The 13,103-nt window shown below is 36.4% G+C and overlaps 1 protein-coding gene across 1 annotated transcript in view; it reads left to right on the plus strand.

The window, feature by feature from the left end:
• Window positions 1-115: 115 nt before the first annotated feature.
• The window catches only part of MCM10 (minichromosome maintenance 10 replication initiation factor), a 34,694-nt gene continuing 21,706 nt past the window's right edge, over window positions 116-13,103 (plus strand). Inside the window, exons 1-8 of the mRNA XM_081297108.1 lie at window positions 116-207; window positions 1,959-2,042; window positions 5,340-5,678; window positions 6,559-6,663; window positions 6,802-6,939; window positions 8,457-8,643; window positions 9,843-10,008; window positions 12,200-12,367. Coding sequence (XP_081153234.1) covers window positions 2,036-2,042; window positions 5,340-5,678; window positions 6,559-6,663; window positions 6,802-6,939; window positions 8,457-8,643; window positions 9,843-10,008; window positions 12,200-12,367 — 1,110 coding nt within the window. The 5' untranslated portion in view covers window positions 116-207; window positions 1,959-2,035. The remainder of the gene's footprint in view (window positions 208-1,958; window positions 2,043-5,339; window positions 5,679-6,558; window positions 6,664-6,801; window positions 6,940-8,456; window positions 8,644-9,842; window positions 10,009-12,199; window positions 12,368-13,103) is intronic.

The following is a 13,103-nucleotide window of genomic DNA, read 5'->3' on the forward strand; positions in this document are numbered from 1 at the left end:
GAGGGCGCCCGGTGACGTAAGCAAATCAGATTGCTCTGCGCAGGGGCCATGTTTCGCTCGCTCCCCTGGTATTCGCCTAGGAGAGCTCTAGCGTAGCCAATTAGTACGGTTCTGCGGCCGCATGCGTCTGACGTCAGAAGCAGGGGCTGGCCCGAGTTTTAATTTTGGCGGGTTCCGCGGTAGACTGGGTCTTGTAGCCGGCGCCGGGTAAGAAACGCGGGTTCTGGGCGTGCCGGTGACCCCTGCGCGTCTGTGGGAGGACTTGGAGGAGTCTGAGCATGAGAGGCGCAGAACCCTGGGCGCTTGGGTGGGCGAGATCCGGGATCGGGCTGCAGCGGGGGCTAGCTGCTGAGCACCGGCCTGGGGAGGGTGCGCTAAGGGTGCGGCACCGCCGGGAAGACCCGCCTGGGCGCCGGGTCTCCTGCTTAAGAAATCAGTTTTGTTTTGTTTTTTAAAGAGTAACCTTTTAAAATACTTGCCAAATGAATGCCTTTTGTTCATTATTGATTCGTTCCTTTGTTTGTCTAATCAGTAATTTAATTTCCTAACCAGTACTGAAAGCTGCATTTGCCGACCTCCGGACACGTGATGTCTACCTTAGGAGGAGGCTTGCGGTCTAAGGAGGAAAATAGATGTTTGAACAAACAAGTTCACGGTGATGGATGATGTGCCATAAGACAGGCGAAAGGATATCTTCCTTTCCTTTATGATGAGAGGGATATAGAAGGAAGCTTAGCAGATAGGCTGGTCTGGGAAAACTTAGAAAAATGGAGAGTTAAGTGAGGATGAGATGCTCCGGCGGAGCTTTCCAAACAAAAGTGCCTGAGGCCTGAAAGCAGGCCTGTCTGGCTGGAGCATAGGTTGGGAAGTGGGTAGAGTTGTATGGGGTATACACAGAAAAGATGAGGAAGTAGAAATACAAGATGAGACAGTATCCATTGCCTCGCAGGCTTTGTAAATTTTGTTTTTAAGTGCAATGAAAAACCATTAAAGAATTTCAGTTAAGGAAATACTATGATCTTGTATGTTTACTAGGGAAAGATTATGGTGACTGTTGTATGGAAAACAGATTGTAGGAAGCAAAGAAACCAATATAGGAAGCTAACATAATAGTCCAGACAAAAGATTAATAGTGGCTCATTTTAGGGTTTTGTCAGTGAGATTGGAGAAAACTGAAAGATTTGAGCAATAGTTTGGCAATAAAACCCATAATACTTGTTGAATGACCCTGGATATGAGAGTGAGTATGTTCTGAGAGAAGGCAGGTGCTGGTTATAGCAGTGAACCAAGTTTGCTCCTAACTCTTCACTGTATTCCCTGGTGAATAACATCCTACATTACACACTATAGGGTACATGGAAATGTTTGTTCAATAAATAAAAAGAAAGCACCATAATCAATATCTTGACATTGCACTTGTGAAAGTGACATATACGTAAGTTAAGTCTAAATAACCTTGCAATTTAATAAGTCACTTTAAATGAAAAAAAAGGAGAGCACACAGAATGATATATTTTTATCTTAAAAAGCTCCTCTGTGCTTTGCTAACTAATATTGAATTAAGATTCTGACAAAGGCTGGAACTAAGTAATTACACACTAAGCTACTATGGATAAAGTCAACATTGTGTGCATTATAATAAATAATATGGGATACCAGCCCTAATATTTAGACCAGCCTCAATGATTCTTATTCATAGTCTGTCTCATTTCTACCACCTTGTATTATACAAACTACTACATTTCACCAATGTATGATTTCTGTAATCATAGTGTGAAGACAAGAAAAAGAAGATTGTTTACGTGTAAAGAGGAGATAGTGTTGGCTGTGGGCAGAGAAAAGATGAGAAATTGTCAGATTCTAGATGAATTCTAAGGTTATAGCCCATGGGATTTGTTGGATATGCACTGTTAGACCAAAAAGAATCAAAGGTGACTTCTTGTGTTGATTTCACACAGCCAAGATTCTACAGTACTCATCCTCTTGGCCATCTAATCCTCCTTCAGTTCCTGGTCACAACTGTTCTTTTGACAGCATGGATGGTAAGACCTGGTTATTTTCTTAATTTCTCTTTGTTTCATGGAAAACCACACTTTCCTGCATGGACTTGTTATTCTACTTACAAAATAGTGAAAATGCTTTCCTACCCTGAGCATAATATTATCTCAGTGGTTCAAAAGAGATCTCATTTTAGTCTCTGAATGTTATTTGTTTTCACTAGGTGAGATTTTTCTTTTCCCTCTGGCAACTGTAATTGTCTTTCATAATACTGCTTGCTGACAGGTACTTAAAATGTGGCAAGCATTTGCTAAGATCCTTACATATATTAACTTACTTAATCTTCATAGCCACTGTATTTTATAGAAAAGAAGTCAGGGATGTTTAGTAACTTGTCACTGGTCAAACTGTCAGATCAGGGATTTGAACCAGGAAGTCAGACCTCAAGAGCTTGCATTTGATGTGGAAATATGTTGAAATCGTTTTAGTCTTAGTCTAGATCTGACTTAAATTCTGACTTTCCTTTCTTCTTTTGAAGGGGATGATAGTGGGGGATTGAACCCAGAGGTGCTTAACCACTGAGCCACATCCCCAGGGTATCTCCCACCCCCAAGGACAGCATCTCTCAAAGTTAAAACGTCTTAACAGTTTTTTTCTGTTGTTGTTTCAATGTTGGGGATTGAACCCAGGTCCTCATATACGCTAGGCAAGCACTGTCCTACTCAGCTACATCCCCAACTCTTAACAGTCCTTTCTAACTTTCATTTTTTTCATGGATGTGTGCACAATACTAGTCAGTAAAGAGATATTTTTCTTATTTGCAAAGCTTAGCCTGAAACAGCATAAAAATGACTTGTGTTGATTGTAAAGGGACCTTGACAAATAAAATGCATTATTTTTCTGGTTGCATATTTGAGGTCATTGTTTGAAATTAGATTTTTAAAAAAATCAAGATTATTATACTTTTTAAGGAAAAAAAGATTATAAAACTAAATGTTAAAATTCATTACCCTGTGGTATACATGAAACTCATTGCACTATTGTATGATGATAGTTTCTTGTTTTCCTAAAATCATTAAACTATAGAATAGTTTATGTAACACAAACCATAACTTTTTCTGTGAGGTGGACATGAAAATAAGAGGTGCTTGGATATGTGCTAAGAAATCATAGTATCCAGTAGGAAAAACTAATTTGGTTGGCATGGCTTCACAATTTGGCCAACCTAGAGAGAATAAAAAGTTTACTGGTACTGGGGATACACTGTTGAACCTTGTTCCTCCTTACTTTTTCATCAAGGGAGTAAGATAAATATAAATCAAGGTCATCAGCCAAAAGTAAAAAGTAAAGAGAGGTGGGGATATAGGTGGTTTGAGGAAAGGCTGTGTGAAGTAGGGAAAGGGAAAGGAAATGTATTGGGGAAGCATTTTTTGAGCATTGTTGAATGCCTATTTATTATTGCTGGCATAAATTTAAATGTAGGCCAATTAGCATGTTAGCATGTCTTTTCACAGTAATATTGACCAGGTAGCGTGCTAGTATAGAGGTGGTAGTCGTTGGACTTACTCATGGTTAAAATTTTGTCAGGGAACTTGAGAACATGTGAGAGAAGCATGGGAATTAAGAGTCTTTGAGGGCTAGTGATAGAGCCCCCTGGGAGCATTTGCCTAGCATGCACCTGGGTTCATTCTCCAGTACTAAGAAAAAGAAATGAAAAGAAAGAAAAAGAGTCAAGCCCTCTTCCTGTGATGTACTATCTTTGGCAGCTAGAAATGAGAGGTAGTAGAGGCCTCTCTGCTTTGATTTAGAGATGTTGCAATTTCTCTGAAGCACAGGGAGCTAGGATCACCTCTCTTCTCATACTACACGCTACAGTCTTGAAGTCTTTGTTGACCCAATAATTGAAACTAATTTTTAAATGACATCTGACTCTTAACCATTAGGCTTGTCAGAACATTCTAGGATGTAAGACTAGCCCTTTGCTCTTTCCATCTGCTATGAGAGTATAGAGTGGTAGAAGGGGTTGGTTTGTTGATCTAGAGAACTCCTTACTAGCCACACTGACCTGTCTCCTGTGAATCTGAACAAGTTCCTACCCATTCCAGCCCTTATCTTTCAAATGAGGGCAATCGGTCAGATATCCTTGATATTTTGCTCTAAATACCTCTGATTTTATAAAGGAATAGTGCCCAAATGTGGGGAAGAGGGAATGAGCAAAGAAAATAAACTAATTAAGAAAGAAGAAATACAACTTGCCAGTAATCATAAAAGATTCTTGACCTCACCAGTAATCCAGGAAATGCCAGTCAGAAGAGTGCAATAATTTTTAAGTCATCTTTGGCAAAAAAAAAAAAAATTCAAGATACTGGTGTCCTTCCACTTTGAGAATAGCTTAGCAGTATCTGCTAAAATAGGAAGTGTACATTCCCAACAATCCAGCAATTCACTTCCAAGAAACACATGTGTGCAAGAAGATATATATATATCTTTTTAGAATCATTTTTAGAATTGGGAATAACCTAATGTTATTTATTGCCAAATGGATTATTGATACGGCCTTACTATAGAATATGATACAAAAAGTAAAATAAATAAACTAGAACTATTTTGATTTGGTTTAATTTTATAAGGAATATAGAATGACCAGTGGATACCGAGTAATAAATACAGTGTGAAATATTTATGTTTCTTTTTAAGACAACAATATCATGTATTGACTCTTACTACCTATATATTTATGTAAAAGTATGGAAGTGGGCCAAATGATACCCCCAAGTTATGAAAGTGATTGCTGTAGGGAGTGGTAAGAAGTTGGGAAAAGATCTGGCATGATAGATCCCTGCTAAGTGTTACTTGAAAGGCCAGAAAAAATGTTAGTGATGGGTAATTCTGGATGATGGGACATGAATACTTTTAGTGTACTTTTCTGTATTTAAAAAAAAAAAAACCTCAAAATAATTAAAAAGTAAGGAAGCATACACAGCTAAGGCCTGGATCTATGTTTACTGTTTTTTAATTATTCTTTTGTTGGCTGAATCTCATGGAAGTTGTCATTCAGAAAGTTGTCTCATCAGTTAAAGTAGCACAGGTCAGAAAGATGTAGCCCAGTGCCTGGGCCTCTGTAGTCACTATTCAGATCCTGGTCCTTTCTTTCTTGGTCTTATGCCTTCTAAGAAGTATCTGAGGCCAGGAAATGTAGATACAAGGAGAACAACAATGAATCAGGCAAAATGGTGAATCTGTAAATTGATTTTAATAGTTTTGTTATGTTGAATGTTTAACTATGCTTGTCATGAGCAATTTCTCAGGTAGGCTTAATTTCCCTCCTTTATTTCCTCCAGTGGAGGAAGATGATTTGTCTTTGCTGACGGCTCTGCTGGAGGAAAATGAGTCAGCCTGGGCTTGTAATTCAGAAGAAAGTAACTCCTTGCCTCAGGAAGATGGTAAACCTGACACGTTCGACGAACTCTTTGATGCTGATGGTGATGGTGAATCGTATACAGAAGAGGCTGTTGATGAAGTGGGAAAGATGGAAGACCAGAAAGAAAATTTGGCCACTCTCTTTGGGGACATGGAGGACTTAACAGATGAGGAAGAAGTTCCTACATTGCAAACAACTGAAAACAAAGTCCTCCTGGCTCCTGCACCTAGTCAAGAGAAAACCAATCAGGAGTTACAAGGTGCTCTAACCATTTGCCAACAGACTCCAAAACCACAAAACAGATAGTTTTCATCAAAATACTTGCTGATTCAAGGGTAGAGATAAATAACTTTGTAAAAAATAAAAATATTTTCAGTAGGTAGTTAAGACAGTAGGTACTCAAGGTCTGTTTCAGCATCCATAGGCCTCCTTGGATCATTGTCAGCCAGCCATAATTGATCCTCCACAGAATGGCTCTTTTCATGCTTATTACATACTTTATGTGCATTGAAGCCAGGGATAAGACTACAAAGGTATCACACATTCTATGTAAGCAGGGGGCTGTTCCCAAACAGAAACTTTGAGGCATAACTTTGTCTTATTCTTGGCATATTTTTAAGTCATAACACAGTTCTGGGGTTTACTGTCTCTTCTAATACAGGCACTAGCATTTATTATGTTAGCTATGATATTTCAACTTACAAAATAAATATAATTATTTCTTTTTTTAATATTTTTTTATTTGTAGATGGACACAATACCTTTATTTTATTTGTTTTTACTTTCATGTGGTGCCAGGGATCAAACCCAGTGCCTCACGCATGCTAGGCAAGTACTCTACCACTGAGCCACAACCCCAGCCCTATATAATTATTTCTTTGCTTCTAAAAATTAACTATACATATGCATCAATAATATCTGTGGTACAAATTCTTAACTAGCTTAGATATGAGAGTCTTAATTGCTTAGAAATGAAAAGTATTTCTCTGAGGGACCTCTTTAAGCATGAGCTTTAATTTAAGTATGTGGTTATATTGAGAGTCTCAAGGTTTTGGGGTGGGGGACAATGTATTGCCAGCATTTTTCTTATGTATCCATTTTTTTCCTTCCTTGTTCTTAAATCTGTTTTTCTTTCCTAGATGAATTAAGGAAGTTGCAAGAGCAAATGAAGTCCTTACAGGAACAGCTAAAAGCAGCATCACTTAAACAGCCTTCAAGTCCAGCCCTTCCACATAAATCCCCTGGTAATAAGACTATACTTCTGATAATAGTATGCATTCTGTCTTTAAGAAATTGTAACATTATTCTTTGAATTCAACTCCTAACAAAACAGCCTTGGAACCTCTTCCTAAATTGGTTTTTCTAATTTATTTTTAATCAAGAAAGTAAGTCTCCACGGCCCCCTCTTAAGGAGAAGAAAGTTCAGAGAATTCAAGAATCAACATGCTTTTCTTCAGAGCTTGATGTCCCTGCCCTACCAAGAACCAAGCGAGTAGCTCGGAAACCAAAGACTTCTACAGGTGTGATACTCAAGGCCTCACTGGTTGCCACTGCTCTCGCTATGTTTAAAATGTATTTTGGCATTGTCATGTGTGTGTGTGTGTCTGTCTGTCTGTCTATTTATCTATAGTCTTTTGGTCTGTCTGTGTCCCCACTGAGAAAAGTAAGTTTCTTGGGAATGGAAATCATATGATATATTTTGTGCCTTTCTTGTACATCTCAAAGTATTTAGAAAACCCTTAGGTATGAAGTAAATGCTTACTGAATAGTTAACAGGTTGAATTATTTTAACCATGTAATCTTAAAGTTGTACTTTGGACTGAAGTAAGTATAACATGTGGATGAAGTTCTCATGCTGGGAAAATGGAAATTTAATCTTCAGGCTTGGGGGAGTAAGGCATATATGCCCTTAAAATGGTAAAGCTTTATTTGAAACTGGGTTGTATTAAGCCAATGTTTATTCTTTAGGGAAAAAAACTTCTTTGTGGGGTTGAGGTAAGAATTTATAAACCCTATATTGGTCTTGGTTTATTGCTTCAGTTTGTCCAAAGTGATTATTCTTCAAAAAAACTTGAGACAAAATGGTCTGGAGATAAAGAAGCCTAAATGAAGCAGCATTTATTGGCCATGTTTGTTCAAAAGCCCTTTTGAATAGCTTTGACCTATGATGTGGTAGTGGAGAATAGTTGCAGTCTTGGAGTGGTCATATTAATTTGATAGCAAGTTCTATATTGAGTTTATTCACTCATGAAAATTGTCCATTCTCTTGAGATCTTTGGCATTATTAGCATGTTTCATTAGGCAGTTTTCAAAGATTTGTTTTGAGGAGGTAGGACATGGACATGGTTTCTAATTCTAAAATTCTAGAGTTGTCCTGACTCCTAGCTTGGGAGCAATGATCCAAAGTCCCTTTGACATAATCTTATATAACAAGGGAAATTTTATTATGGAATATACCCAAGCTTTCTGATCTTTGAGAGCATTACAAACACTTCCAAAATGTAAAAAGTAACCACATCAGGGATATTTAATGCAAATAATAATCAGAATACCCTCGTCCCCCTTTTCTCCCCTGTCTTACAAATGGAATGAAATTAAACAAGAAAATCAAAAGGGAAATTAACTTTAGATATCCCCAAGTTAGAATTTGATCTGTGCATAGATCTCTAATTATTTATTCCTAAAGGAAGGCTTTCACTTCTGAATGGAATCTACTGAAATCTTGTACATGATGAATACTCAATAAGTATCATTACATAGGTATTTTAGAACTGCACATTCTAATACAGTAACCACTAGCCACGTGTATCTATTTAAATTAGAAACTTATTTCAGTCACATTTTAAGTAATCAGTGGCTACCTGTAACTGGTGGCTACCATTATATTGTGTTGGACTGTTTTGCAGAGATTTTGAGGGTAGGTTAAAAATGGTCTTGTGGGCTTCATTTTGTTTGTTTTGCATTAGTTAATTAAAAAAGAAACTAAAAACAAATTTTGCATTTATCCACATGGCTTTCTTTTTACTGAATTCTTAAGGTAACTTTCTAGAGGCCAAGAGCTCATTTTCAAGGATGACAAGTGCACCCTCCCAACCACTCCAAACTGTTCCTGGGAACAAACCCAGTGTGATAACTAGAGAACAGAGCTTGGGGACACCAGGGAATTCTGGAGCACTACCAGCTCAGCAGGTCTCTGTGGAAGCCTTCTCTGGCCTGCGACTCAGGTCAGTATGTATAACAATCCTCTTATTTCCCTCATTTGCACCACTAGGTGGCTCTTCTGCTCAGAAGACAGAGACTTCTAGAAGTAGCATGTTGGCGCAGCAGATTGACAGAATACCAACAGCTCTTGAGCTGAACAAAACTTGGCACTAAGACCAGCAGTAGCACTTGGTTTGACTCAGGACAGTTGCATATGAGATGTTTAAGGAAGACTTATTGTTTTCATGATGAATAAAGAATATTTATCTGTTAAGAAGAAAATGGAAATATATTTAATCAGAAATTGACAGGTGGAACAGGGATATTCACTATTTTGAGGTGTGTTTTTTTTCATCTTTATTTAGGTATAATTTAGTCTACATTTTATTTTTGTTGTACTAGTGGTTATAGATTTTTTAAAATATATTAGGATATATAGGTGAATGAGGATAATAGAGTTCTATATGAATATATAGTATGGTCAGAGACAGAATAGATGTTCATATTCTATTAGAGAAGAACAATTTGAAAATTAACTAGATTTTGACTAATGATTAGGAATAAGAATATATTCATCAAGCTGGGCATGGTGATCCATGCATATAATCCCAAGTACTTGAGAGACTGAGACAGGAGGAAATAAGAATTCAAAGCCCACCTCATCAACTTTGCAAGACCTTAAGCAACTTAGCAAGATCCTGTCTCTAAATAAAATATATAAAAGGGCTTGGATATGGTTCAGTGGTTAAGCACCCCTGGGTTTAATCCTCAATACCATAAAAAAGAGAATGTATTCATCAAAGCTAAATTCAAAAGCCTTTATTGTTGTTAGAGTATTTGTTTTTTAAAAAGTCTGGTTGGAAATTGTAGAAACTGTGAAATTCTTGAAGAACTGATGAGCTTTAAATATCAATTCAGTTTTATAAAAATTTTAAAAAGAATATTATAACTTATTAGCACTTAAAGGATTTGGGATTTTTTTTTTTCCTATTCTGTGTAAATCCCAGATCTATATTTGGAGAAAGGCAAACCTCACTTTAAAAATTATCTGATTTTTGTTTATTTGCTGTAAAAATGTGTGTATTGTTTATATTATATAACTTAACCCCTTGAGAAACTGTAGCGGTGTGTGCCCATAACACCTCCTCTTATCACCTGGTTAAGATGCCAGATAATCTCTTTTTAGAATTATAATCTGTTTATTGCTGGTTTCTTAACTTAGGCGACCTAGAGTATCCTCCACAGAAATGAACAAGAAAATGACTGGCCGAAAATTAATCAAACTGTCTCAGATAAAGGAAAAGATGGCAAGTGAGAAACTGGAAGAAATGGACTGGGTGACATTTGGAGTTATAGTGAAGAAAGTCACTCCACAGAGTACTAACAATGTAAGCCATGCTATTGATTTCTGAGCTACTTCATTGAAAACTGATAATGGAACTTATATCTTTAACTTTTTACTTGTCAGTATTTCACTTTGAAAAATCTAGTTCACCGTCCTTTGTGTTGGTATAAAGGGGAATAGGTAAAGAATGCCTTATCTTTTAAAAAGCTAATTATAAAAGCTTTTCATTGTTCAAATCATTCTCATAGTATTTTATACATGTGAACATCCATGTGACACTGTAATCCTTCCTGTGGAGGAGAGAAGGGCAAGTGATCAGAGAGGCTGAATTCACAGATTTTTTGGAGATCCCTGTAAATGCAAATTATCAATCACAAAAGTGCTGAAATCTCTGGCCTATGCCAACACAATATGGTATCTTTAAGTTGGTGGCTCTTCCAAAAGATCTCCCAAGTTTCAAAATTGCGCTTGACTGAGGCATAGTGTGGAGGGAAAAACTCTGTGACTTAGCAAGGCAAAAAACCTAAGTTCTAAGCTTTGTTCTCTCTTTAAATAGTGGTAGATCCTCAGGTTGACCCTTAATCTTTCTTGAAAGACTTCCATTTCTTATCCATTAAATGAAGCCTGGCTTTGGTTATATTGAAAATCCCTTCCAGCTTTGAAATACTGTGCTTAATCAGGCCCAATCTGTTATTATTTTCCAATTTAGAATTTTCCAACCATGGATTGTTCATAAGATCTGATACCAAAATTGAGCTTTAGGTTAGTGTGCCCTGTTACTATTGGGATAAATGTGAACAAATATGGTTTTCATTTAATTAAGTTCTTAATTGTTTCACACTGGATAGAATGACATTGAAACAGTAGATATGAAAGTTTATCTCAGCTCTTCCAAGAAAGACATTGCATGAACCCATGGAAGAATAATTATAATGCTTAATAATACAGGCACTAACTCACTATAGCCTACAACCAGACCTGTCCTGGGACAGCCCTGATGAAATAGTTTGTTTCAGTGTTATTCAAACAGTTCTGTTTTTTAAAATGTGTCTTTGAAGGTTATTCATGTTATAAGTGATTCACATTTTGAGTTGTTTTCTCTAATACTTGTGAAGTTTTAAAGCTCAGCCAATTTTCTTTAACCAGTTAAGTCCCAGGTTTTCAATTCTTGAATATTTCAATGAAATTGACACAGCGGCATTAAAATAGGTTGGAAGTCATAATCTAGAGCTTATTATATAACTTATTATCATTAATAATGTTAACTATGTCAATAATATTAATGGATATTAGTACTAGTTATTCACTTTTTTTTCTCAAAAGAATGGATCTCCAAAAACAAATATTTATGTGAAAGTTACCATAAGTGGTATATTTGTTGCTCAATTTAGTTTTTTTTTTAATGTAAGTTTTTTAAATTTATATATGACAGAATGCATTAGAATTCTTATTACACATAGAGCACAATTTTTTATATCTCTGGTTATATTCATAGTATATTCACACCAATTCATGTCTTCATACATGTACTTTGGATAGTAATGATCATTACATTTCACCATCATTTCAATTTAGGTTTTCTAGGTGTTTCATAAACGGGAAAATGGGCATAATAGATTAAACGATGCTTTTTGCTTCCAAGCCAAGCAGAGATTTAGTAGCATACAGCAGAACCTCTTTATTACTGCTAATAATATTATTAATTTTATATTATTGTCTCCACTAATCTGGTGTTTGTTAACTAATAGATACCAAGTTGTTTACATAGTAAAGTTTATGTTAGTAAGTTATTAAATGGTAACACTGTAGCTTCTTGTCCTCTTAATGGTGTGTGTTGGGGGCGGGGGTTAAAAAGGCAGTGTTGTGCCCACTGCATAGGATTTGCAGACATTTGATGATTGTATTTTTGGGATTCATTATATTTCTGTATTTTCCTACAATGAAACACTTGAACTGCTCAGCATGGTGGCACACACCTATAACTCCAGCAGCTCTAGAGGCTGAGGCAGGAGGATTGTGAGTTTAAAGCCAACTTCAGTAATTTAGCAAGGCCCTAAGCAACTTAGTGAGACCCTGTCTCTAAATAAAATATATAAAAGGGCTCAGTGGTTGAGCACCCCTGGATTCAATCCCTAGTATCAAAAAGAGTACTTTAGCACTTGAACCATAAATAGAGACAGGGTAATCAACAATTCAAAAATTCAAATTAAAAATAGAATAAAAATTCTTTTCAGGGGAAAACATTTAGCATTTGGAGACTAAATGATCTTCGTGACCTCACGCGATATGTGTCATTATTCTTGTTTGGGGAAGTTCATAAAGGACTCTGGAAAACAGAGCAAGGTACTGTCATCGGATTGCTAAATGCTAATCCCATGAAGCCCAAGGATGGTTCAGAGGAGGTAAGAATGTGTCTGTGATTATATTGATTGGTTGTCTTTACAAATTAGCCGAGTTTTATAAAAAATGTTTGTATTGGTCTACCCCCAAAAAATGAGTCATGCTTTTATAATATTGTTTCCATTAATCTGGTGTTTGTTAATCATCCACAGTGTTCTGAATTTCTACCTTCTCCCAAGTGTTTTGTAACAACTACCTTTAGTTGTTTCAAATTAGTTCCAAGGTTCCTAGAGTTTTTTGAACTCTTATGCTCAGGTTTCCTTAGATCCCTTATAAATTTTCATGGTAGCCTCAAGGAATTTTGCTCCATTAATTATTACAGTCATAACTGTAGCTTAGAATCAAAGCCTCTTCTCAAGCCATATTAGACTTTTTGGTACCATCCACTGCTTCTCTAATAAATTACAAATTACTTGTTGAATTAGCACCAAGTAATTTCTTTACCCTCATCCAGCAAGCTTTGCCTTCATGTCAGATTAAATTCAAAAGTAAGGAAAGGAAAAAAAAAGTTATTTCACTCCTTGTTTTCAACAAAAAGAATAGCATCAGATCTTTATCTGTTTGTTGGGAATGTGTTTGTCTACAGATAATAGGAAAATTTCACTACAGTTTGTTTTTTAACAATAAATGGTGGGGCTTGATTTTCTTACATGATAAAAATCTAAACATGGGCAGTATAGTAATGTCATGGCAATGACTCTGTGAGTCTCTGACTTTCCCCCTCACTTACAAGATGAC

The sequence above is a fragment of the Spermophilus citellus genome (genome assembly GCF_964194105.1).
Source record: "Spermophilus citellus genome assembly, chromosome: 6".
Taxonomy (NCBI): Eukaryota; Metazoa; Chordata; class Mammalia; order Rodentia; family Sciuridae; genus Spermophilus; species Spermophilus citellus.